The 25935-nt window shown below is 35.2% G+C and overlaps 4 protein-coding genes across 7 annotated transcripts in view; 3 read left to right on the plus strand and 1 right to left on the minus strand.

The window, feature by feature from the left end:
- The window catches only part of fw (furrowed), a 29403-nt gene extending 18332 nt beyond the window's left edge, over window positions 1-11071 (plus strand). The window contains exons 6-15 of the mRNA XM_008194049.3: window positions 1599-1748; window positions 4517-4693; window positions 4746-5044; window positions 6929-7163; window positions 7217-7390; window positions 7447-7626; window positions 7679-7909; window positions 7964-8317; window positions 8366-8651; window positions 10477-11071. Coding sequence (XP_008192271.2) covers window positions 1599-1748; window positions 4517-4693; window positions 4746-5044; window positions 6929-7163; window positions 7217-7390; window positions 7447-7626; window positions 7679-7909; window positions 7964-8317; window positions 8366-8651; window positions 10477-10741 — 2351 coding nt within the window. The 3' untranslated portion in view covers window positions 10742-11071. The remainder of the gene's footprint in view (window positions 1-1598; window positions 1749-4516; window positions 4694-4745; window positions 5045-6928; window positions 7164-7216; window positions 7391-7446; window positions 7627-7678; window positions 7910-7963; window positions 8318-8365; window positions 8652-10476) is intronic.
- Window positions 11072-11603: 532 nt separating this feature from the next.
- sqh (spaghetti squash) lies at window positions 11604-12491 on the plus strand. 2 transcript variants are annotated; one of them, XM_008194036.3, is made up of 2 exons: window positions 11604-11762; window positions 11816-12491. In XM_008194036.3, exon 2 carries the CDS (start codon window positions 11819-11821, stop codon window positions 12341-12343), a length of 525 nt encoding a protein of 174 aa, XP_008192258.1. In that variant the 5' UTR covers window positions 11604-11762; window positions 11816-11818; the 3' UTR covers window positions 12344-12491. The 2 variants fall into 2 exon arrangements, with proteins under 2 accessions (XP_008192258.1, XP_966680.1); XM_961587.5 differs by having other exon boundaries at window positions 11625-11766.
- Window positions 12492-12520: 29 nt separating this feature from the next.
- LOC103312554 (uncharacterized protein) lies at window positions 12521-20675 on the plus strand. Its single transcript, XM_064359928.1, has 8 exons — window positions 12521-12644; window positions 12701-13011; window positions 13080-13143; window positions 13202-13355; window positions 14708-15632; window positions 19003-19210; window positions 19263-19461; window positions 19518-20675. Exons 3-8 carry the CDS (start codon window positions 13136-13138, stop codon window positions 19677-19679), a joined length of 1656 nt encoding a protein of 551 aa, XP_064215998.1. The 5' UTR covers window positions 12521-12644; window positions 12701-13011; window positions 13080-13135; the 3' UTR covers window positions 19680-20675.
- A 1095-nt stretch (window positions 20676-21770) lies between these two features.
- Window positions 21771-25527, minus strand: LOC100142000 (protein twisted gastrulation). Of its 3 annotated transcripts, none has more exons than XM_001812724.4 (5): window positions 25371-25527; window positions 24698-24918; window positions 24443-24643; window positions 24188-24392; window positions 21771-22838 (listed from the first exon to the last, which is right to left on the minus strand). In XM_001812724.4, the coding sequence occupies exons 2-5, from the start codon at window positions 24909-24911 to the stop codon at window positions 22739-22741; spliced, it is 720 nt and encodes a 239-aa protein (XP_001812776.1). In that variant the 5' UTR covers window positions 24912-24918; window positions 25371-25527; the 3' UTR covers window positions 21771-22738. The 3 variants fall into 3 exon arrangements, with proteins under 3 accessions (XP_001812776.1, XP_064215999.1, XP_015833501.1); XM_064359929.1 differs by having other exon boundaries at window positions 24698-24998; window positions 25371-25516; XM_015978015.2 differs by lacking the exon at window positions 25371-25527 and adding an exon at window positions 25166-25287.
- Between the last annotated feature and the right edge of the window lie 408 nt (window positions 25528-25935).

Genomic DNA, 25935 nt, shown 5'->3' on the forward strand with positions numbered 1-25935 from the left:
TTGATAAGCTTTGTTTTCTGGTTTCTGGAAAAATCCAAAAATAATTCTTCAACAAAAGAACAAAAGAACAACGCAAGTTTTATTGAAGAAAACCAAAAAATTTATTAAAAACCTATAAGGTTGTTGGTTCACAATTTTTTGCAGTGAAGGGCCTGATATCTGCAAAAATCAGAAAAAAATAATTCGTCTAGAAACAGTTCCATGGCAAATAATTTTGAGAAAACGAAAAAATTTATTAAAAATGACTGTTGGTTTTCATTAGAAGGCCCATAAAATTTTTGCTTCCTATTTTTATTCTCAAACTAAAAGAAAAATACAGCAAAACCTCTCTTAATGGAGAGCTCCAAATAACGGACACCCCTTTGCAACGGATGTTTTTGTAAGAACGTAACAAAACCTATATTAAAATTTTTCACCTCCTATTAGTGAACACCTCTCCACTAAAAAATTTACGAAACAAGTAATTAATAAGTACCACTTAATTTAAAGTTAACAACATTAACAAAAGCAGGTTTATAGAAAGCGAACTAAAGTTTAATTTAAGATTCTACATTAATTTGCCATTTTCGTAAATAAATTTCAAGTTAGTCGCGAATTATTTGACTACAATTAAAACGTTATGTACAACAGACCGACGCGTAAATTTTTATAAAATATATCTATTTAATAATTAATAAATAAAAAAGCATAACATTTTTACAAAAATAAAAAATAGTTTGATAAAAACGTACGTGGTTCAATAAAATTTTAAATTAATTTAAAAGATAACTCAAAATGGGTTTGTAAAATTTTAATAAAAGCTAGAGGTTTCTTTATGGAATAATCAAATTTATTTAAAAATACAAATAAGAGTTTTTTTATTTTCTCACAAGCGAAAAAAATTAAATCTTCAATTTATTGATTAATGTACTTTCTAATTAAACAGACGATTTTAAACAGGTAAACTAGCATACTTTAAGCAACCAAAGACAAAATAAAAATCATGGTCATAACACAAATTTAAGTTAAAAAAATATATTTGACAAAGCTTATTGAATTATAAAAAAATTAAAACTACTATGTTCTTAGTCTCAGAGCCGAAAAAATATATAATTTTAAATAAATCTAATTAATGTGTCACCTGCTTATAATTATAGGTTCAAAAAATCCTTTCTGCTTTCAAAAAAGTTTTTTTTATTGGTTGTGACCCAATTTAATTATTTTTTTTAACAATTAACGCGCACACCACACCAAATTTAACACTTTTTGGGCCGTCACTAAAAGCCTCGTATTCAGATAACATATTTAACAAGTTAGCAACTAGCATATGTTTGGTGAAACAATTTTTTCTTTATCAAATAAATAAAAATTGATATTGCTCAGATAACTAACTAACGATTGATCAAAGTTTTCTACAGAAATTTGACTAAATCATCATGATATTTGCCGTTTTTGAGTAATACATTCTTGGAATTTTATTGTTAAAGTTGCCAAATAACGCATTCCTTGTTTCGTAAAGAAGATACTCCATTGTGAACCTAATTACATTATGACTAACACATAACTGTTTACAGTTTTTGCCACTTTTCATTAAACAAACATGTTTTAATGTTTTAAAGGCGACTTGGTCCAGCGTCCAGCGTGGGGAAAAGACCAACCAAACAATTATAACGGTGAACAAAACTGCGTAGTCCTCGACGGTGGACGCGGGTGGTTATGGAATGATGTAGGTTGCAATCTCGACTATCTACCATGGATCTGTCAACACTGTAAGTACCAAAAAAACATCTCGAAACCAGAATGAAGAAAGTTCCTCGCAAAAACGCTCAATTTCCTCTTAGTAGTGCGTGTGAGAAAAAAATAATTATTGCGAACCCACGCTTGAACAATGTAACCGAATCTCCTTGCTTGTCAAAATTTCGAACTAATGCCCTGTAATTTACCATCTCTCGTGTAGACGTAATTAAATGACACGCATTTGCCTTAACTCGAAAAAATCTATTGTTAGACTTATGAAGGATGTCGGTGTTACCTCACTGCTGAATATTCAGGAGTTCTTGAAGCGTGGCGTCTGGGCGGACCTTAATAAACAATAACTTGGTCTTCGGATGCTTAAACACCAAAATTGGCCAAACAATTTTTTTGTATTTTCTTCTAATTATTATTTATTAAAATTGATAAGAAAAATTCAGTGTTACTGTTTGGCTTATCGCCAAGGCTGGTGACAAACACTATTCAAAATATTTATCTCATAGAATGTTTAACACGAAGTCTCACAATAATAAAATGTGATATTTTCTGTTTAAATCACACCTGATTCATTGTTGAATGTTAATTAAGGTATCTGTTTAGTGTTTACCCTTGACAATGAGCAGAGAGCAGTCTATTTGCATGTTCCGATTCACAGAGCAATTTTCTATTATTCGCTTTAAATTATCAATGAGTCCAAAAATTCAAAGTGATTGGTTTCTCACTTCATTTTAATGGCCGACCTAATCCGGACCAATCATGTCTAAGAATATAATTTTTCAATGAATCCAAAAATCTATAGTGATTGGTTCTCTACGTAATTTTAATGGCCGACCTCAAACGGCCCAATCAAAATGCTTACAAATTCTACAACAATTACTACGTTTCTTACGTTGATTCATAAATTAACAATGAGTCTGTCTTTGTTGCATCTCACACCTTCATAGTTTTTCATCGCCTTCAACCCCCCGCCTAAGTAATGGTAGACAATCTGCTGATAAAAAACGCCAAAATTGAAATAATGAGAGAAAAATAAATTTACAATATTGAATTGAAACTCTTTTTTATTAAACAAGTTAAAAAAAGTTCGAATTATGATTGAAAATTAAAGCGCATGCGCGCGCATCTTTTATTTGTCACTTTTGACATTTCTAAAAAATTCAACAAAAAAGAGGAAAAACCTGTGGAAACTGTCCCAAAATATTCAAAAGTGCGAAAGGGTGTCATGGATTAGGTAAATGTTGCAGTTTAAAAAACGGCGCTAGTGTTTTTTGACAAAAAAATATTTGTGCCCACATTGGCACTTGCAACGAAAATACTTTACAAACTGGATACCCACAGTTTTCAAATCGTATTCAAACCCAGAAACCCTCATGAAAAATTCAGTGTTACTCTTTGGCTTATTGCTAAGGCTGGTGACAAACACTATTCAAAATATTTATCTCATAGAATGTTTAACACGAAGTCTCACAATAATAAAATGTGATATTTTCTGTTTAAACCACACCTGATTCATTGTTGAGATTTTGCATGTTAATTAAGGTATCTGTTTAGTGTTTACCCTTGACAATGAGCAGAGAGCAGTCTATTTGCATGTTCCGATTCACAGAGCAATTTTCTATTATTCGCTTTAAATTATCAATGAGTCCAAAAATTCAAAGTGATTGGTTTCTCACTTCATTTTAATGGCCGACCTAATCCGGACCAATCATGTCTAAGAATATAATTTTTCAATGAATCCAAAAATCTATAGTGATTGGTTCTCTACGTAATTTTAATGGCCGACCTTAAACGGCCCAATCAAAATGCTTACAAATTTTACAACAATTACTACGTTCCTTACGTTATGATTCATAAATTAACAATGAGTCTGTCTTTGTTGCATCTCACACCTTCATAGTTTTTCATCGTCTTCAACCCCCCGCCTGAGTAATGGTAGACAATCTGCTGATAAAAAACACCAAAATTGAAATAATGAGAGAAAAATAAATTTACAATATTGAATTGAAACTCTTTTTTATTAAACAAGTTAAAAAAATTTCGAATTATGATTGAAAATTAAAGCGCATGCGCGCGCATCTTTAATTTGTCACTTTTGACATTTCTAAAAAATTCAACAAAAAAGAGGAAAAACCTGTGGAAACTGTCCCAGGATATGCAAAAGTGCGAAAGGGGGTCATGGATTAGGTAAATGTTGCAGTTTAAAAAACGGTGCTAGTGTTTTTTGACAAAAAAATATTTGTGCCCACATTGGCACTTGCAACGAAAATACTTTACAAACTGGATACCCACAGTTTTCAAATCGTATTCAAACCCAGAAACTCTGATGAAAAATTCAGTGTTACTGTTTGGCTTATCGCTAAGGCTGGTGACAAACACTATTGAAAATATTTATCTCATAGAATGTTTAACACGAAGTCTCACAATAATAAAATGTGATATTTTCTGTTTAAATCACACCTGATTCATTGTTGAATGTTAATTAAGGTATCTGTTTAGTGTTTACCCTTGACAATGAGCAGAGAGCAGTCTATTTGCATGTTCCGATTCACAGAGCAATTTTCTATTATTCGCTTTAACTGTAAAATTACAATAACTCGGGTGCTTGCACCTCAAAAGTAAAAGCAGCGATTTAAAAGTGCCAATTCTAGAGCAGGCTCCGATCAGGGAAAGTACAATTCATTTAAATTGCGAGTGTGAACTTTTGCGAATAAAAACACATTCCTCCATTCTTCCACCACACCCAAGCACGATCGTTATTTCCCATATAATAATTTCCGAATATTAGCTCCATCGTCATGCGGCAGTCCCGACAAACAAATTAACACCACCATAAAAGGAAGCAATTACAACGTCGGCTCGAGGATCGAATACCGGTGTCCAGAGGGGCACATGTTGGTCGGTGAAGCGACCAGACTTTGCGGAAAGGAAGGTTTCTGGTCGGGGAAAGCGCCAACGTGCAAATGTAACAATCGTAAAAGTCTCCACTCTTGGAATACTAATTTTTCAACCAACAGATGTGAGCTGTGAGGCTTTGCCGGGCTTGGAGCACGGTTCGGTGGTGCTTAAGGACAAGAGGACGACATATGGGGCACAGGCTCTTTACACCTGTCACGAAAATTACACTCTTATAGGGCACGAAATACGGACTTGTGGGTCTAATGGGACTTGGACGAATTCCACGCCTAAATGTCTCTTCGACTGGTGTCCAGATCCACCTAGTATTAATGGGGGGATTGTTAAAACGTCGGGGCGAAGGGCTGGAGACACCGCGGTTTATTCGTGCCAGTCTGGGTTTATCTTGTTTGGGCAAGGGGTGAGTTTGGAATTTGTTAAGAAAAGTCTGGCTCGACAGTTTTTCAGTACTTTTAGAATTTTTCTTGTTTACTTCATATTTAGACCTATATTAATCATAAATCGAAAAATTTTAGCGAAGGAATTTTAAAAACCGTTTTTGCTGAGACACGTAGGGAAATTGTCGTTGGATTTTTGACAATGCTTGGAGTGTTGAACACTAAACTAATTTTCTGAACTGCTGAAGGGGTTAAATTCATTGTAAATTCTTAAAACATTTCTTCCAGAAAGTGTTCACAGTTGAATTTATTAATTTTTTTTCGATATAAACGTTTTCCTTCTTTTAAATTTTTATATGAGAAGCTAATTTTTGACTATCATGCTAATTTTTGACTATCATGTTATTTTTCTCATAGGTGCAAGCTGTCTCTTTTGATGTATTCGATAATAACGCGTTCAAAAAGCATAAGTGCACCTAAAATCCCACGTCTTTTGACAAAAATTTAACAAAAACGTCATTTTTTAACAAAATTTTTAAGTAGATACAATAAAATATTAACAAAATTTGTGACAATTGAATGTAAAATTTTTACTTACCTACTCAGAGAAGCAATAACGGAAGCCATTTAAAAAAAACAAGATCTATTTATTCACTGCTTTCAAACTTTCAAACATTAAATTATCAATGAGTCCAAAAATTCAAAGTGATTGGTTTCTCACTTCATTTTAATGGCCGACCTAATCGGACCAATCATATCTAAGAATATAATTTTTCAATGAATCCAAAAATCTATAGTGATTGGTTCTCTACGTAATTTTAATGGCCGATCTCAGACGGCCCAATCAAAATGCTTACAAATTTTACAACAATTACTACGTTCCTTACGTTGATTCATAAATTAACAATGAGTCTGTCTTTGTTGCATCTCACACCTTCATAGTTTTTCATTCAACCCCCCGCCTAGGTTATGGTGGACAATCTGCTGATAAAAAACACCAAAATTGAAATAATGAGAGAAAAATAAATTTACAATATTGAATTGAAACTCTTTTTTATTAATCAAGTTAAAAAAATTTCGAATTATGAATGAAAATTAAAGCGCATGCGCGCGCATCTTTTATGTGTCACTTTTGACATTTCTAAAAAATCCAACAAAAAAAAAAAGGAAAAACCAGTGAAGACTGTCCCTGGATACTCAAAAGTGCGAAAAGGGGTCATGGATTAGGTAAATGTTGCAGTTTAAAAAACGGTGCTGGTGTTTTTTGGCAATAAAATATTTGTGCCCACATTGGCACTTGCAACGAAAATACTTTACAAACTGGATACCCACAGTTTTCAAATCGTATTCAAACCCAGAAACCCTCACGAAAACGTAGTAAAACTGTTTCAGTTTCCTAATTCCAAGTACTTTATGTTTTGCAAATTTATATTAACAACAAATTATTATACAGAGGGGAGACGATACCCCAAAGTTCGTTGTTGATTCTTAAATGTTGAAACGTTTAAAATTTTATTTAGAAAATTAGTTAACGATTAGTTTTCTCAACAATATCTAAATTATTTTCAAGTAATCCATAGTGTGTCAGCAGTGAATTACGTTAAGACTACACTTTTTTTAATGAAACAACATACATTTTTGCATTAAATTAATTAAACACCTGATTTCTGTTATTTTCTTCTAAGATACGAAAAATTTGTTTATTGAAAAAACAAGATAATTTTGGATTTAAATTGGTGAATTGTTGGTCTCTACTAGCAAAATCACAGAAAAAAATTAAAAATAAAATTGTCTGTAAGGTTGGTTTTGGACAAAACTTCATTTAAAATTTTCATTTTTGACTACATTAAATTGGAAAAAATTCCTGAAATAGGTCAGACTAGACTAAAAATTACAAAATTTCAAAGGTGCTTTCGTGCGAACTGGGGGGCCAGTGGTCGGGCAAAGCCCCCTCGTGCAAATTCGTGGACTGTGGGGCCCCTCCAAATATCGACAATGGCCGGTACGACCTGCTCAATGGTACCACAACCGTCGAAAGTTTGGTCGAATACAGCTGTGGCCATGACTACTGGCTCGAAGGGCAAAAAGTGCAAAAATGCACAAGGGAGGGCAAATGGTCAGCGGACGCACCCTCATGTGAACGTTAGTACCATTTTTTACCAATCACACTTTTGGTACCACTTTACTAATTCTAGTGATAACGTGCGAGGAACCCGACGTTCCTGCAGGAAGTTACGTGGTTGGGTACGATTTTAACGTACATTCCTCCATTGAGTACCATTGCGAGGTGGGACATGTGTTGCGAGGGGAACCCATCCATACGTGTACCAAGGAAGGGGACTGGTCTGGTACCACTCCAACTTGTGAATGTAATAAATAATAATGTGGTATCATTTAAAAAAAATAACTAAATTTTGGGTTTTAGTCGTTGATTGTGGTAAAGTACCGACCATGCTGTACGGTACTGTTAATTATATTAATGATACTACGTACCTTGACAGTCAAATTGAGTATTCGTGTGCTAAGAATTACAGGCTTAATGGGGTTTCAAGGAGGCGCTGTTTGGAAAACAAGCAGTGGAGCGATACTCCACCAAAGTGTGAAGGTACTTTCGATCAATTTTTCACTTGATTTTTTTGACCGTTATTCCTTCACAGAAATAAGATGTCCTGAGCCAATTTTGGCCGAACATAGCATACTTTCAGTGACTGGGAACGATCGCATGTACGGTCGTACTCTTATCAGGACAGCTGAATCCTCCTCAACTACTTACAAAATCGGGGCCATAGTCAAATACAGGTGTGAAAGAGGCTACAAAGTTGTGGGCGAGCCTTTGAGCACTTGTGAAGATACGGGTCAGTGGAGTGGCGATGTTCCTCAATGCGTCTGTAAGTACTACCCAACTTTCCCCCAAAAAAACTCTTACAAAAAATTATCTTTAGTTGTGGATTGTGGTAACCCGGAAAATATCCAAAACGGTAAAGTTACCTTAACCTCGAACGCAACGTACTATGGAGCACTGGCCCTCTACTCCTGCGACAAAAACTTCGAACTGGATGGAGTTTCACGCCGATTGTGTCTTGAAAATGGTACCTGGAGCTCCGACGCTCCAACATGTCGCGGAATCCAGTGCAAAGAACCCGACAGGTTTGACGGAATGACGGTCAAAGTTAGTACTTACAGTGTTGGGGGAGTTGTTGCCTATTCATGTCCCCGTGGGCACACCATGCAGGGGAATGCAACTAGAGTGTGCTTGCTGAAGGGGGTTTGGAGCGGACGGGCGCCCACTTGCACCGGTAATTTCGGAAAATTTATTTTGAAAAAAAAATACTAATTTTTTTTAGCGGTCGATTGTAAACACCCTGGTACTATCGAAAATGGGCGAGTGATTGTGATGAATGGTACCACCTATAATGCGGCGATTGAGTACCATTGTGTCCCAAATTTCGAAAGGGTGGGACCGTATTTGCGAAAATGTATGGAGAATGGGGAATGGTCGGGTGAGGTACCACGATGTGAGGAGATTACCGGGGAACCACAGGAACCCTCGAGTCTGGGGACCAATATTGGAATTGGGGCCGGAATGGTCGTCTTTTTGCTAATTCTCTTATTAGTAATTTATCTTAAATTGTGAGTATTATTACATTTACTAGGTTGCATTGTCTTCAGTTCAAAACTAGCAAGTCTTAATACTAATTAACAGAGTAAATGCTTATAGTTTCAAGCAAATACAGTTCAATTGGAAGAAAAAAAAGTTTAAAACTACCACTAGTTCAGTTTCTATTTACTATCCACCCCTTTAAAATTTCAAATCATACCCCATTCTTTTTGAAACATTAGTAAGGAGAAAAAAGCTTAGGTATCTAACCGTAAAAGAAATAAAAAAATCTACTTTTTTTTGAGGAAGGAATTGTTTTATTTATGAAATCTTACATTCCGGTAGTCTTGCGAGAGGAGAGTATAAAACCAACATAAAATACATTTTAGGTTTCATCCCCTGGTCGTTATCTATTCTTACTTTACAATTATACAGGGTGCTCAAAAACTGGCGCACCAACTCAGTGGTACGTTATTGAGAAGCAAGTGCAGATTACGGGAAAAATGTTGAAAAAATTCCTGAAGTTATATTTTTAAAAATCTGGAGCTACAAACTTATTGTGTTAACTTCTTTAGTTTTCATTATTTTTTTATGTTTTTATGTTTCATACCAGGTAATCGTTCCGTAACAAAACGATGAATAATTATTTTAAAATTTACTATCAGATTTTAGCAGTTTTTTTAATTTAGAAAAATTAAAATTTATCGAAAAAATCACAAAGTGTAGATGTGCCAACACTGGGAATTATTTCCTAGGAAACCGTTTCAAAAATAATTTATTTTTATTGTTGCTCAAATTCTATTGCGATCATGACTGTTAGACAACGTTGCCACATATCATTTACCTAAAATTAGTTATTTATCAATAACTTTAATACAAAGAATTTTTTTACAATTTTTACCTTTATATGTAACCACTTCTCTACCACACACCATTGAGTTGGTGCGCCAGTTTTTGAGCACGCTGTATATAGCACTCCAAATTTTTGTAACGGTGCGGAAGACCGGAAAAAAATATCTAAACTAAAAAAAATCAATTATATTTTGAGTTAGGGGTTTTTTAATTTTTGAAATTTATCTAACTTTTGATTTTGATTTAAATTAAACAAGCTTGTTAATCGGTTTAAACAAAAAGGGAACGTTTTTTTATTACAATATTATTACATACGTGTGATTAAATCCATCATTTCACCTCATCCAGAATTTTAAAATAAAATTATGACAACGCTTTACTTCATCAACGCCAATTGAAGGTAAAGTTTTAGCTTCTGAAAAACAAAGGTTTTTGTTGTTCTGTACTTTGGGAGCCCAAGATGTTATAATGCACGAATTTTTTGGACGACAAACGTACTTGCAGTTACGTAATGTCCTAGTAAAGTTTGATCCTGAAAAACTAAGCCTTCATTTCGCTCAAAATAACGGCACCTTTCAATTAAGAGTGCAATTTTGCTGCAAGACAACGTCAAATCACACAAGGTCTATTTGATCGGAAGATAGTAGACACTTCCAAATCTCTCCTATAGCTTAGTATAGCACTGATTTTGTCCCCTTATTAAAATTTTCATCATTTTGGATCATTTAAAAAGGTACTGAGAAACGATAAATTTCCCAATCATGCTGACCTTAAAAAAATTGTACGCACTCCGCACTTGGCTTGAAAACTTCTACAGAAACGGTAATATGACGCTACCGAAGAGGTAATTAATATAAAGAGTTATAATTGAACACTCCTCGCGTTATATTTATCTTCTCATGCAAAATCAAAAATTTTTGAGAGCGGCTAGTTTTAAAGTGAAAGCACTATTTTTCCTTTAATACTTAGTACTTAATACTTATTACAAAAATTATTTTGCTACAGGCGTAAGCCAATCCCAGTGAAGAACACCGAGAACGTGGAAGGCGCCGAGCGCAAAGAAGACCGAAACGCCGCAGTCATGAGCTACGCCACTCTGAGTGACCGAAACGGTCACTTGCCACCAAATATCTACGAAAACATTCACGATGAAAACATGTACGATGCCCCCTATGAGGAGACAAGTCGCGACAGTGGCACTTACGAGCCCGAACCCATTTCGTGGAAGAATGGAAATATGGTTACCATAAATGGGGTTTCAGTAAGATGAGATGAAAAGAACTGAACCAATTACTGCTACCAAAATCAACCTAGATGTTGCTTATAGAGATTCTATTTTTTGTTTTTACTAATTGATTTGTAATTTAAGTCGTGTTTGAATGCATTATTCAGTTATGCGGAAATGTTGCGATCGAGAGATGGAAATGTGATTTAAATTAAAAATCAATTGCCTTGTTGTAAATTATGTGTATGATAAGCTTTGTCGTAATGACTGTGTGAGAGTGTTGTGGGGTCCACTTGTTGATGTAAATACTCATTTTGTAATAAAATAGGTTTATGTATTGTAGATAATATCACCAATAAAAGAAAATGACCTCAGGCTCCTCGTTTCTCATCCACAATTTCCCCATAATTACGAAATAAAGAATTAATTAAAAAAATGATTTACACGCAAAAAAATCGACAGGTGTACGGTTTTAAATTGGCACAGTTAGGCGATTTTACAGTTAAAATGAGGCAAAATCATACAGAAAACCTTCAGTTGATTAGATTAATAATAATTAGTGGGAACTGATAATATTAAACCTCCTAATTAACTGAACTTGCGCCGACTGTATAAATTGGTGACTGAGCTAGTAAATTGCATCAACAACAAATTCAAGACTATATTAGGCGATAAAAGAAACGACCTCATTTCCATTTATTTCGCTTCTCCAATTCAAGGAGGTTCAATTTGAATTTGACCATATGTGGCGAAAAAACCGCATAAACCACATGTTCCCAAAATCTGTGCTAATATACTGACCCGTAAATGCTCCCTAATCACTAAACAGCATTATACCAGAAAAGCAAACGCAAAAAATGGGTCGCAAAAGCGAAAACAAACTTAGCATTTGAATCGAGCGGGTAAAATGCTCCACGTCGATTGGCCGAAATTCTAGGTGTGGTGTGGTGGGGGGCCACTAGTAGGGATTTTGTGATTCACTAAAAAATTCTTCGACACTTCTGTCACAACGACCGAATTTCGAACTTTTACCCTTATTCCTTGACTCTTTTACGTATTCCGACCCGTAAGTACGTTATTTATTGTTCCTTGTTTACATTACAAACGCCCATTTTCCAGGAAATGTCGTCCCGGAAAACCGTAAACCGCCGTGGCACCACGAAAAAACGAGCCCAAAGGGCCACTTCCAACGTCTTTGCCATGTTCGACCAGGCCCAGATCGCCGAATTCAAGGAGGCCTTCAACATGATTGACCAGAACCATGACGGGTTTGTGGACAAGGAGGACCTGCACGACATGCTGGCCTCCTTGGGCAAGAACCCCACCGACGACTACCTCGATGGTATGATGAACGAGGCCCCGGGACCCATCAACTTCACCATGTTCCTGACGCTGTTCGGGGAGAGGCTGCAAGGGACGGACCCCGAGGACGTGATCAAGAACGCGTTTGGGTGCTTCGATGAGGACAACATGGGGGTTATCAACGAGGAGCGGCTGAGGGAGTTGCTGACTACGATGGGAGACAGGTTCACCGACGACGAGGTGGATGAGATGTACAGGGAGGCCCCCATCAAGAACGGGTTGTTCGATTATGTGGAGTTCACTCGTATTTTGAAACATGGGGCCAAGGATAAGGATGAGCAATAGTAATGACCATTTCCATTTTATCATTATTATCATTAGGAAAAAATTAAGACTAACATAGTGAGGGTTATTCAAGGCATTTATAATTTTTTTTATTTAATTGCATTTTGTTTATATTGAGACACAGAAGGTCTATAAAATATTACCACCACACATTTTTTATTTACCTTCCAATTTCCTCTCCAGCATTGAAGAAAGAAATGGTTTGAGCATGACGTCACTATACGATAACGAAGATAACAGCACTGGAACACAAGAATGTGAATATTTTGAAGACTGCCAGTAGATACCAAAGTTTCAGGCTGTGGTTTTAAAATAAGTTGGTAATACTAATTGTAAAATTTATTTATTTTTATACAGGTCACTGCGTTTATTGATGCAACAAATGTTCTAAGCAAAAAAGTCTACAATTATTTAAACAATTCCAAAAAAAAATAAGTCCTAGCCGTCGCGCTATCTGTCGACAAAATGTCGCATTGTTGATAGCACTCTTACAGTTTCCATGCAGTTTCCCCAACCAATGTTTTGAAGTTTGAGCTGTTTGTTTTGACGTTTACATAACCTGTATTCCGTGTAATCCTGTTTTTCTTTAATAAAACATTCAGAAAAATGTTATAGTACAGCTAAATACCTATTTGACAACAAATTAATTTACGTTATTGTGTAAATCAGTAAGTTTAAAAAAATACAAACATAGAATGGTTATGTTTACATAGTTGTTTTTATCAAATGTTTACAGTATTAATTTCCTTATAAAAATCCGATAAAGCTTGATTAACCAACTAACTTTATACCATGGAACGGTAAGTGGTTTTTAATGTAGAAGATAATTCAACAATGAGTGTAACCATTGTAATTTAGGGATATCCAAGGGGCTTCAGGGCCTGCAGAACCATCTGAAAGCGATTCAAAAGAGAAGAAACCTCCAGAGGAACCACCCAACCAACCGCTTAGCCCTAACGCTCTTAAGGTCGCAGCGACTGAATGCCTGAACAGCTGGGTTAATTATTTACAAGTAATGATTACAAATTCAGCAATAATTACTGTAGATTAATACGCCGGTTTCTGATTCTTCCGAGGTCGGAAGATAAGTCATTTCACGCTTTTATTATTGTTTCTTTTGTCGGTTGTACTAGGGGGACCGTTAACAAAAAAATGTTCTACCGCAGTAATTTCATCAATTTCCAAGATTAATTCCTTTACAATCACTGAATCACATCACTGCATAAGATGCACTTATCAACTTAATAAATTATTCAATGACAAGATAAACATCTTTTGAATTAGATTTTTTTGCAAATTATCAATAAAGCCTATCGCCGTTTAATTTAATTCCCAAAAATTCTGATTTTTGCAAGGAATGTTTTAGTAAATTTATTACCAATTCGACTAATTCTAAGTTGTTTTTTCGCGATTGCACTTTTAGGCGAGAAATTACATAAGAACCTTTTTTTAAGGAGCTTATAGAAATTCGCGTATGTTTTGTAGTTTTACAAAAAAATATGGTAGTGTTAACGTAAAACTTACAAATAAGAGTCTGAATTTGTTACTTTTTGCAATAAGTCCAGTAAATAATTCCCGTAATTTAATAAGTTATTTTTAATAATTCCAAATATGTAATATTTCGAAAAATTGTGTAATTCCAAGGTTAACGATCCCTTGGCTATAATACAGAGTATATCTCAAAAACAAAAAAGCACACAAAGACATAGAAACTAGCGTTTGTTATTAAATACTTTATTTCTTTCTTTATGCGTGTGAATCTTTTCAGAATTTTTCTACAGTTCCTTATAATTAAAATTTATTAATATTGGGCCGTTAAAAAATAATAATTATATTTTATAATATTCTGAAACAAACGATACTTATAAGTATGTTGAATTTTGTAAATAGCAACTTAACTCAAATTAGTTTTGTAAGTAGTTCATTAAGAAATAGGACTTGGCAAAAGTCAAACTAATTTTGAATTTAAAATTTAATAACAATTAAATGAGCGCTAAAAAAATGTAAGGTATACAACGAATAAGTAACAATATCTAAAGAAAATCAGCGACTATATTAGTTAATAAATTCAATAATTGTTACGCATGTTAGAATTTTTGAAAAATTCTGAAACAAATTACATGATTAGAGTGAAAACTGAACAATCGTCTAAAAATGATTTACACCGTGTCTTGCCTTGGCCGACATAAGTCGAATTTAGATATACGCTGGCCTAACTAAGACATACTATGATGTAAATCATTTTTAGACACTTGTTATTTAATAGAAAACACTCATTATGTGTGCTCATTAATTTGTGAGACATCGTACAGTAAAAATTTTCTTCTAGTAGACCCAGCCTGTACATGTACAATTTTATTTCAGATTCTGAACAGTATGTGTTCTGCTGGACTGCGTTTATCTCAATCTTTGTTAACTCTTGCTCAAATGCAAAATGTCCACTTAGCAACTCTGTGCCAAACCAGTTGGGAAGAACTGACAAAAGCGACAATTTTCGCCAGCAACTCGGTCAAGACTCACATCGCAGCGGCGATGCAAGACATGAGTATCGGAGACACTTTTACCGAAGCGGACGCCCAAAGACAACAAGACCACAACCAACAAATCATCACCGAAAACCTCCTAACTTTCATCAACCTCCACTACCAATTTTCCATCGCCGGGTGCGAGTGTTTCGGCTCCATGGCAATGTGCCCCTCATGCCAAGCCACTCCAGGAGGCATCCACGACCCTGACTGCAGCATGGCAGCCCTGCAACAGTGCTTCGCCCGCCTCTCAATGCACGAATCCCGCTCCCAAACCTCCAGCCCCCATTTCTCGACACTGGACAGCCCCAAAGCTGGGGAATTTCAGAAAGCGGAGTTGTCCCGACAGCAAAGCCCTCTCAGTACTGAACCAAGGGGGCCCTCGCCGTACCAGGAAGTGCACAGGGGGCCCAGCCCCATTCATGCATTTCCTGAGGCGATGCGGGGACCTGGCCCTCTTGAGACAATCAGGGGGCCGTTTCCCAACCCGGGGCAACTTTTTACGATGAAGTCGCCGTTTCCGGGAAGGGGGTCCAGGTCCCCGTTGCATTTTCCACTGTTTCCGCTCAGTGGGCAAAGGAGGTGGTCGGAGGCGGCGGCTGCGGAGGTCGTGGGGGATAGTGGGGACGGCACTATGAGGCGGTGGTCCATGCCTTGGGACTGTGGGCGGGTGGAGGCGGGGCCCTGGCAACAGAGGTATTTGCCCACCAAGTTGGTGGTGCCGACGAGCGCTTCCCAGGAGAGGAGCAGGAGTACCACTCCAGGTATGGATGGCGACTTTTTTCGATATTATAAAAACGTTAAAATCACTAAAATATACCTAACAGGTAGGTAGTATTATCGCTCTTGTATTTTTCCGCTGATTTTCAACCTTTTTTCTTTTAAAAATAATAATTGCCACCGGAAATGTATAAAACGGTATTTATTATTATTATTATTACAATTTTTGCTACTACATTAACAAAATGTTTACACACGTCAAAACTCCGTTCTCTAGTAATGGAATTTACATTTTGGCAAAATTATTAAAAAAATTCATCCAGAAAATAAAAACTCTTAGATAATAATAGTGACTTATTGTACTATAGGGGGTAAAATATTACAAACTTACAAACAAATTACAAAATTATTACAAACTTTCCACAAATCCGTATCAACAAATGTAAGAACTTGCAATTTATTGAATTTTAAATAAATACGGTTAAAATGTTAAAACAGTTTTTATGTATACTGGAAACACACCGAAATCACCTCATTTTAGCTTAAAAGAACATTTTTTGCAACGATTTATGTTATAGTTTGAATGAAAACGGCTTATTTTAGACGATTCTTTGCTTAAAAACGAGAAAACCTTCATAGAACAGACTGAGAACGTCTTATTCTAGCTCAAAAGAACGGTTTATGCACTATTTCGGACAAAAACATTTTATTTTGGACAATATCTTGCTTAAAAATGAGAAAACTGTTTAAGATTTGGTTGAAAACCTCTTATTCTAGCGAAAAACAATTATATATATATATATATATATATATATATATATATATATATATATATATATTATAGTTTTGATAAAAACGACTTATTTCAGACAATGCGTTGCTTAGAAATGAGAAAACTTCTATAAAATTGTTTGAAAACGCTTTATTCTGGCTCAGAGGAACAGTTTATATACTTGTTTGGAAGGAAACGATTCATTTTGTTTGTTTAAAAACGAGAAAACTCTTTGAAAAGTGGCAGAAAACGGCTTATTCTTGCCGGAAAAAACGATTTAGTCTTTGAAAACGGCTTATTCTGACGGGAAACAACGATTTATGTTATAGTTTGGATATGAAAACGGCTTATTTCAGACGATTTTTTTTCTTAAACACGAGAAAACTTTTATAGAACAGACTGAGAACGCCTTATTCTAGTTTAAAAGAACAGTTTATGCACTATTTCGGACGTAAACGATTTATTTTGGATAATTTCTTGCTCCAAAACGCGAAAACTCTTTGAGAATTGTCTGGAAACGGCTTATTCTAGCTGGAAACAACGATTTATGTTATAGTCTGGATGAAAACAGCTTATTTCAGACGATTCCTTGCTTTAAAACGAGAAAACTTTCATAGAACAAACTGAGAACGTCTTATTCTAGCTCAAAAGAACGGTTTATGCAGTATTTAGGACGAAAACGATTTATTTTGGACAATATCTTGCTTAAAAATGAGAAAACTGTTTAAGAATTGGTTGAAAGCCTTTTTTTATTCTAGCGAGAAACAACAATATATGTTATAGTTTTGATAAAAAAGGCCTATATAGGACGATCCTTTGCTTAGAAACGAGAAAACTTTTGTAAAACTGCCTGAAAACGCTTTATTCTGGCTCAAAGGAACAGTTTATATACTTGTTTGGAAGGAAATGATTCATTTTGCTTGTTTAAAAACGATAAAAGTCTTTGAAAACGGCTTATTCTGACGGGAAACAACGATTTATGTTATAGTTTGGATGAAAACAGCTTATTTCAGACGATTCTTTGCTTAAAAACGAGAAAACTTTCATAGAACAGACTGAGAACGTCTTATTCTAGCTCAAAAGAACGGTTTATGCAGTATTTAGGACGAAAACGATTTATTTTGGACAATATCTTGCTTAAAAATGAGAAAACTGTTTAAGAATTGGTTGAAAGCCTTTTATTCTAGCGAGAAACAACAATATATGTTATAGTTTTGATAAAAAAGGCCTATATAGGACGATCCTTTGCTTAGAAACGAGAAAACTTGTATAAAACTGCCTGAAAACGTTTTATTCTGGCTCAAAGGAACAGTTTATATACTTGTTTGGAAGGAAATGATTCATTTTGCTTGTTTAAAAACGAGAAAACTCTTTGAAAAGTGGCAGAAAACGGCTTATTCTTGCCGGAAAAAACGATTTATGTTATAGTTTGGATGGAAACTGCTTATTTCAGATAATTCTTTGCTTAGAAGCGCGCAAACTCTGATAGAATAGACTGAAAACGCTTTATTCTAGCTCAAAATAACAGTTTATGCATCATTTTGGAAGAAAATTATTCTTTTTGGACAATTTTTTGCTTACAAACGAGGAAACTTCTTGAGAAGTGCTTAAAACGGTTCACTCTAGCCGGAAATAACGATTTATTTCATAGCACAGTTGATAGTTTGGCTGAAAACGGCATTCTTTGCTTAGAAACGACTGAAAACGCCTTATACTAGCTCAAAAGAACAGTTTAACATCTAAAAATATTACACTTTTGTTTATAAAACATTACACGAAGGTTTTTTTAGGATTTATGTTTTTTAGAGATTGCAGATATTATTATTGCGACAGTGGAAAATATTTGTACGTGAGTCGTGTAAATGCAATACCTTTTTGTGTTTTGTCAATTTTTTTATTGGAAATTACCGCCTCACAGACTGATACAGCAGCTAATTAAATGTTAACAAATTTCGAAGGTGACCGGCATCCAACAGTGTTGGTAAATCTGATTTAAAGCCGTTTTATAAGAACCTTCTTCGTTTTCGCTTCTATCACAACGTGATCACAACTTCGCATTTCAAGCATACAGCGATAATACAGATACAGAGATAAAACTAAAGTAAAAGCTTTTGCTACATTTTATTCATACTACCGATTGATTCTTATTTTATAGTGTCCATTGTGTGTTTTTTTAATTCTTTCTTATGTTAATGTGTTATTGTGTTACCATTAAAATAAAAATTACATGCTGCCCCTCTTTGAAAGTATTCTCCATGAATAAAAAATTGATTTTAAATTTTTTGTAAACTGAGTCAAAATGTCTAAACTCGAGTGGTTTGTTATTAGTGTGGCTACCAAGCATATTAATCTATTTGTATTTCTGATGGTTAAAATGTAGAATGTTTATTATTTCAATATATCTTTTTTGTTATTTAAATATTTTTTGAATACAAATGGTTACTGATTTTCACAATGTTTTAGGCAAAATGTTAGAAGAGCTCACTACGCCACTGAGCGGTGCTACTTTTTGCGTGGTGTATTAGAAACTTGTTTTTGACTAATTAGTAATTTAATTACTTGATTATAAAATAGTATTGGCGGAAATTTTGTGTAATGAATTGAGAGTTTATTTAAATATTTTCGTATTTATTTATTTATAGAGGCAATCCCGCAGCCTGGGACCATAACAAGTGGCGAAGGCCTAGCCGAGGCAATCCAGCTGCTTTCCTGTCGCCCGACTCGCTCCTCCATTCCCCAGACCTCCCTCCCTGGCCACTCCCTCCCAGGGGGCCCCTTCATCCCCCCTTGGGCCGAGACCCACGAAGAACGGATGCACCGCAGAATGTACCCAGGGCCGGCCTCCCAGAGGTAAAACCCTTCAATTTCGGGGGCTGTATTTGCTACAAAGGGGCTGCTTTAGGGGCAACTGGCAGTCCATCGACGTCCCCCACGCCAGTGGGATGTCCGTGACCGAACACTACGATATTTTTCCACCAGGGCTTCCATTAACTTCTAGGAAAAGTAGCTCATCGACGGATTCGTCGTCGTGTCTTTCGATTCACAGCAGGTCCACAACGAGCTCGTCTGAGAGGGGCTCCGACAGTGCTGCCAGTGGTGGTGTTAGTTTTGTAAATTTTCGCCCGAGTTCAATACAAGTTTTTTTCTGTGATTTTAGGACGCAATAAGGCTTCATACGAATTTGTACTCGATGTGGAGCGGCAGCGAACATCTCCCCTTTATCAGACTTCCAGAATCTCAGGAACCACAAGACGACAGCGACACCGACGATCCTCCCACGGAAAAAAGCGGGAAGTCGCCGTTTCCGAGACCAACATAAGGTGTTTTGTGTTAAATTTAAGATCATTCGCAAGGTTAGTGATTGTTCCAGGCGTCTGGCACCGTGTGGTGGTCAGTGACTTGAAATGAGTCGTGTAGGTGCAAAAGTCGCTATTTGCTTGAAATGATTATGATTTTGAGGAATCCATTAATCGAGTACCAAAAATAATCAATTATTTCGATTCTAATTAATCGATTAAACGGCTAATTGATTAATAACCGTTTCATCGACAGTTAAAAAAATACAATTGTTTACCTACTTTTAGACACCTAATTCAAACTGGCAACAAAAACAAAATATGCATAAGATACCATAAGATACTATGTACGAATATATGCGTTTGTACAAAAAAGTAATAACGATTAATCGTTTAATCAACTATTGATTAATCGGTTCATTAAGTGATAATCGATTTTTCAAAACTGTAATCGATTAATAAATTAATCGATTACTATTTATGATAGAACCGAAAAAAACGGCTTTAGATCCAGTGTTTGCCTACACTGTTGATAAATGCCAGCCACGTTCTAAAGACCGGTTTATAGAAGCGTCATTAATTTAATTCACAATTAAATGCGTAATTAACTGTTCACGTGACCAAATTGAACAAATGTGATTGGTCCATTCGCGTTGTTACCTTTAACAACGAATTAAATTTTAACAAAGCTTTCTATAAACCGGCCCTTAAACTGTTAACATTTGGTTGAAAAATTAGTCGTGTCTGTTAGACGGTAATTTCGGATTATAAAAATGAAAATCGCAAAAAGCAAACAGCTGGTTTTGGAACTTCACGACTTAAATTAAGTTGGCAAGAGCGATAAAAAAAAGAAAGCCAGAAATCAATCGCAATACTTTGGTGTACACACACATCGGCGTGTATTTATTTCGATTTTGGGTGTTAATCGTCGAAATGAATTTAGATAAGTTTGTCATCACTCATCCCATGGCCTCCTTGATGTATGGAGACAACTTCGTTGTTCAGGCCTGGCGCATCGATAAGTTTCAGCGGTTTTTTCGAAACCGTAGATGGCGCCCTATTTAGCGCACTGACGTTTATCTGACAAATAGCATTTGTGAGGTTAAATCCGAAAAAAAAATTGAATTCAACAAGTACAATCAGCAGAAGAGAAAGTGAAAAAGAGCCCACGATGTAATTGATAATTTCTAAATACAAAAACTCAATTATAAAGTAGTAGATTTTTTTCGGGAGTTTGGTGATCCACGAGCGGTGCTTGAGAGTGAGCATAGGTCCAGACAGGGACTTTGGAACGGACGGTTCAGAGACACTCCAGCAGAGAGTAACGCAGCAGAAGAACGCTGGATCGAGCTTTTTTAAACCATTTCATTTGAAAAAAACGACTTTCTTTGCACATTTTACTAAAACTAAATTAACAATAGCAGGTTTTGAAAATACGTGGGTGCAAAATAGTTTCATTTGCCTAAACAATGTATTGCAAATATCTGCTGGTTAAAAGGTTGCAAATACCTTTCAGAAAACTTAAGCCATGTCTTAAAAATCACAGATTTGTAACGTATTCAACCTTAACCATTGGTAAAACCATAGAGTATGCATAATAAATGGAAGGTTCTTTGAAACATCGTTTTCTCTGCATCTGTGTCTGCGTACTAGTGCCGTAGGTTATGCTTAAAATACTTATAAACGATGAACAATCAATTCACCTTAAAATAATTTGTATATCTTCTGAAGCTGAAAATAAAAAATCCTAATGATCGTAAAATGATTTCCTGCAAAAGTTACACTATCCAAACGTTCATTCAGGGCATAACTTTAGAATTATCCTCACATTTTCAACGTATTTCACGAATGCACACTTACATCTTTCAAATTTATTAGTCTTTAACCTCAAAAATGGTATTTGTCAAATAAACGTCAATCCGCTAAATGCAGCGCCAGTGGAGAATCAGCCGAACATAACGATGCGCCAGGCCTGAACAACGAAGTTGTCTCCATACATCAAGGAGGCCATGACTCATCCATTTAGGTGTCGTCAGTGTTTGGTGTTTTTCTAGTCCATGTGTTTGTCTGGTACAAACCCTTTTTTATATTGGTGTAAGTAAACGTAAGACTAATTTATTTTTTACCAAATGTTTTATTACCTATATTAAAATTTTATACTGATAATAAAATGTACAAGTATTAGTATATAACACGTCTATTTTTTCTATATAAAATCTGAATAACTTATAAAACAAGTTGAAAGTTTCCCAATTTCATTAAGTCTTTAATTTAAAGCGTTTGGATGCCTATTATCTTTAATCAAATGTCCTACTCTATCCTACAGTATTAATATACAAGATACAGAATGATCAAGAATGACTGTTTGGGTTGGCAATACTGAACTGGTTGTTCACAGCACGTAACTGTTACGTCACATATTGGCCAGGGAACATTATTTCCGGTTGCATTGTAGTAGTCACCGGAAATTAAAATGCTCTCAGTCTTGATCACTGTATTATATCAAATACAGACTGAAACGTAAGTAACACTTAAAAATTTCATATCTTTGTGATTTTCCAAAAAAAATTGAACAGGTCGATCTTATTTTTGTTTTGTGTAATTACGTCTTTTTTATTGTTTTATATGATAGCTGACATTTTTATTTACTGTTTTTGATAGAGCGCTCCTTTATCTTTTTGGTAATTACAAAAAAATATACATGCTAAAGTAAAAAATGTAAAAAAATAGCTGCTCACAAAGAACTTTACCTTTCTTTTCTGCTCTTGTTTTGTGGTATTGATTTTTATTTATTCTTTTATTTATATTAATTGTTTTCATGCTAATTTAGCTAAGAACATGCACATTAAGCTTTTGTGTGCAATAATCGAAAGTTTTTATTTGGGATAAAAGAGTGTAGAAATATCAAAAATAATAAAAAAAAATGTCAGTTGTCATTATTTAACGAAATGACGTTATTACTCAAAAACCAATGACACAATAAATCAACCGGTTCCAGGATTTTTTTTGAAAAATGTCCCATTGTCATTACAAAAATATTAATTTTGTACGTTACTGTTGATTCAGTCTGTATGTATTTTTATTATTCGAAATCTTCCGAATTCTGGCCATAGTCATAATCGTCGACATCGAATTCTTCCTCTGAAAGCTCATTCTCGTCTTTCAACGGGCATTCGCGACACCTTAAAAAAACGTTTCAATAATTTCAGTTTTCAATTTCAATACTTTTATAGAAAAATACACGGTGACTCAGGAGTGTGTAAATTTTCTGCTATTTGAAATATTGCCATGCCTTTTTCATTATCCGATAGATCTATGCAAAGTCCATAAATTAAAAATATTTTTATTTTTTTATAGTGTATTCAGAGTATTGAACAAAGTTATCTTAATGGAACATCCTACATATTTTGCATAATTAGATTCTACGTAAAAAAATAATTTAATTTTGTATAAACTATTACAAACTATCTCTTTCCACTTCGGAATTATTCAACTTTTCATTATAGAAAAGACCAATCTTTGAAAAATCACTGCGAAGTCGTCTATGAATATTTTCCGACCAATTTGCAACATAAAAACTAAGAATAACTTGTAGTTTTAGTAAATAGTCAACTTTTAGTTAAAGCAGGATGTGCCTAAACCTAAAAAATTTGGTAACTATTTTTTTATAGAACACCATTGTTTTCAGTATCGATAGCACTTCTGATAAGCTTCCTAATGCTATGGGATTTGTATAGCAAATTTAAAATATTTTTCGAGATTTTCCAAAAATGTATATTTTACAAGAAAATTTGTTAGCCTAGAATTTGATAATTCAAATGGTAATTTATTTTTTGATATGTGCTAATATGATTAATTAAGAGTACATTAGTAATCTAATTATTATTACTTGATACATAAATAAATGTCACTCATCAAGAACTATTAATAAAATAAATAAATAAAGAACTATTTTTTAAACCTTAAGAAATATTTCAAATTTGATATACAAGCCGCATATCATTAGAGAGCTTATAAAAAATGCTACCCATACGTGTAAACAGATACAGGGTGTTCCATTTGAAAAAAAAAGAATTATTAAACTTGAAAAATATATCTTTGGTTCGCCACTTTCTGAACAATAAAAATATTTTTAGTTTTTTAGACTTTAAGTAGCTCTATCAGATAATAAAAACAGCATGACAACATTTCAAAGACCTCTGGGTCACCTTTATAATAATCTACGACTGTTATTTTAGAATGTTATTATATGCGTAATGTCGTAGTTTATATTCCATAACTTTTCCTGGGTTTTTATTGTAAGGTAAAGTTTTGTTTTAAGTATTTTTTATGAAAACAAATTTGCTGCCCTAATAAAAAAGGTAACTTTCTTCGACAATGCGTTTTAATTGAAAAATAATAAACCATTAATAATAAATAATTAAATAATACAGTCGTAGATAAAGTATAGTATTCAATTCGTGTGTTTGCTCGTGTTCTAAACAATTATCTTGTAATATGACCAACATTACTATTTTTTTTTTGGACTTACCTGCTCTCATTTATCCCATAATTGATGCAGTGTTGCCCCACGCACTCGCAGCACCCATCGTGAAACCAGCGATAGCTGGAAGCCCCCATAGTCTGGCAGCTGGACCTGCACTTGGTCAAGCTCATACATTTTGACATGAAGGCAACCGTGCAATTAAGAGTGATAACGTTGGTTTTGATGGGGGCCACCTCTTGCTCGGCACTTTCTACAAAAAAAACATTCAAAAAATTCAAAAAAAAAGTGCAAAAATCGTACGCATATGAATTTTGATTTCTTTCTTCGGTCCGTATTGACTCGTATCGATATCAATGGGGAAGGTAGTGCTGTTCCATCGTCGCTCACTATCCGGATATTCGGTCAAAACGTTAAAAAGCCCAGGGACGGGCTCACTGAAGTCCTCAACGTTGGATTTTTTGCTGAGGGCGCCCTCGGTGTCGTTTGGTTTCGGACACATGTCTTTCCAAAAATTAAATGAATAAAAAATGGTTTTTGGGGAAAAAATTTGCTTACCAACGCAAGAGCAGCACTCGGCATAGAGGTAGCTGAGACAGTTGAAGCAGTCCTTGCAGCAGGTGCAGTTTTCGAAGGAAAAGTCGCACTTGCAGGACTGCGTCAGAAGGCACTTGCTGACTATGCTGCCACACACCGCCTCGTTGCACGTCCGGGCCTGGTGGATGAAGAAGAACGCCGTCACCAGCGTCGAAAAAAGCGCAACTTTCCACATGTTTAGTCTAAAAAAGTCACTAATCACTTGTTGTGGCTATGAATGAATGATAGTAAAATTATCGCAAGCGCCGTAATTGCTTTTAATCTGTAAAAAAGTGCCAAAAATTAGTCGCAATTATCGGAGATCAAAAGGTCCAAAAATTGCGAAAACGTGAAGCAATTCCAATGTTATCAATATTTACACAAGCGCTCGATCAGAAGTTGCCTCGCAGCGAGATGATGTTAGTTAACACCTGAGAATGTATCAATTACCGGAATTAGACGATGACCAAGGGGCACAAATTTTGGGTTCGCGCTTCATTTCCACGAGAAGTGGGCCCGCTGCCGGAATTCGAGCACTTTGTGTAAAATTTAAACCGCGTAATTATTAATTTAGCCCGGGGGCAATTTAAATTAATTAAAGGCGACGCAAGTAACGGAGCTGGTTAATCAAGCAGTTTAGAAATTACGCTCTTACCAGTTGTTGACTCCGTTTTGGGACTGGAAATATTCTTGGAAGGCACTAAACTAGAGACAAATTTCTGGATAAACTCTCAACATCATGCTTCTCTTCTCAAACTTGTTTTGCTACTGAGCCCCACCGTTTTCTCGTCGCGGCAAGTTTAAAGGTAAAAGCTTGAGGTCTACCTGGGCTCTGTCTTCTGAGAATGATTGCTAACGATGAGTGAAGAAAGTTGGTTTTAATCGCTGCTAATCGCGGATTTAATTTTTTCTGTCTCAATTTTATTTTGAAATGTTTCAAGAAAGAATGCATAGGTAGGCATATAAAGCACATTGTAAATTTATTTATTTTTGGGCTTCTTGTGTTCGCCAAGAACCATTGATAAAGTCATTCTTAAACGGAAATACGTAATTGCTTGCTTGCCAGGTAGAGCAGGTACTCGAGTCAGTAAAGTGAAATCTATGGAATGTGTCTGTCTTAGACCCAACGGCGACCACCTACAACGTTTTATTGTTTTAGAGAGGGAGAGAAGAATATCATCTTGAAGATTCTTATGGAAATATTTAGCCCGAATCTACGA

Source organism: Tribolium castaneum, chromosome 1 (genome assembly GCF_031307605.1).
Source record: "Tribolium castaneum strain GA2 chromosome 1, icTriCast1.1, whole genome shotgun sequence".
Taxonomy (NCBI): Eukaryota; Metazoa; Arthropoda; class Insecta; order Coleoptera; family Tenebrionidae; genus Tribolium; species Tribolium castaneum.

Coding starts and splice junctions, on each gene's coding strand:
- LOC103312554 (XM_064359928.1), top strand. Junction 13,356..14,707: donor GCTGGGTTAATTATTTACAA/GTAATGATTACA, acceptor ATTTTATTTCAG/ATTCTGAACAGTATGTGTTC. Junction 19,211..19,262: donor CCAGGGCCGGCCTCCCAGAG/GTAAAACCCTTC, acceptor GGGCTGCTTTAG/GGGCAACTGGCAGTCCATCG.
- sqh (XM_008194036.3), top strand. CDS start 11,819: ATGTCGTCCCGGAAAACCGTAAACCGCCGTGGCACCACGAAAAAACGA.
- LOC100142000 (XM_001812724.4), bottom strand. CDS start 24,911: ATGTGGAAAGTTGCGCTTTTTTCGACGCTGGTGACGGCGTTCTTCTTC. Junction 24,644..24,697: donor CGAGTGCTGCTCTTGCGTTG/GTAAGCAAATTT, acceptor ATTTTTGGAAAG/ACATGTGTCCGAAACCAAAC. Junction 22,839..24,187: donor TATGGGATAAATGAGAGCAG/GTAAGTCCAAAA, acceptor CGTTTTTTTAAG/GTGTCGCGAATGCCCGTTGA.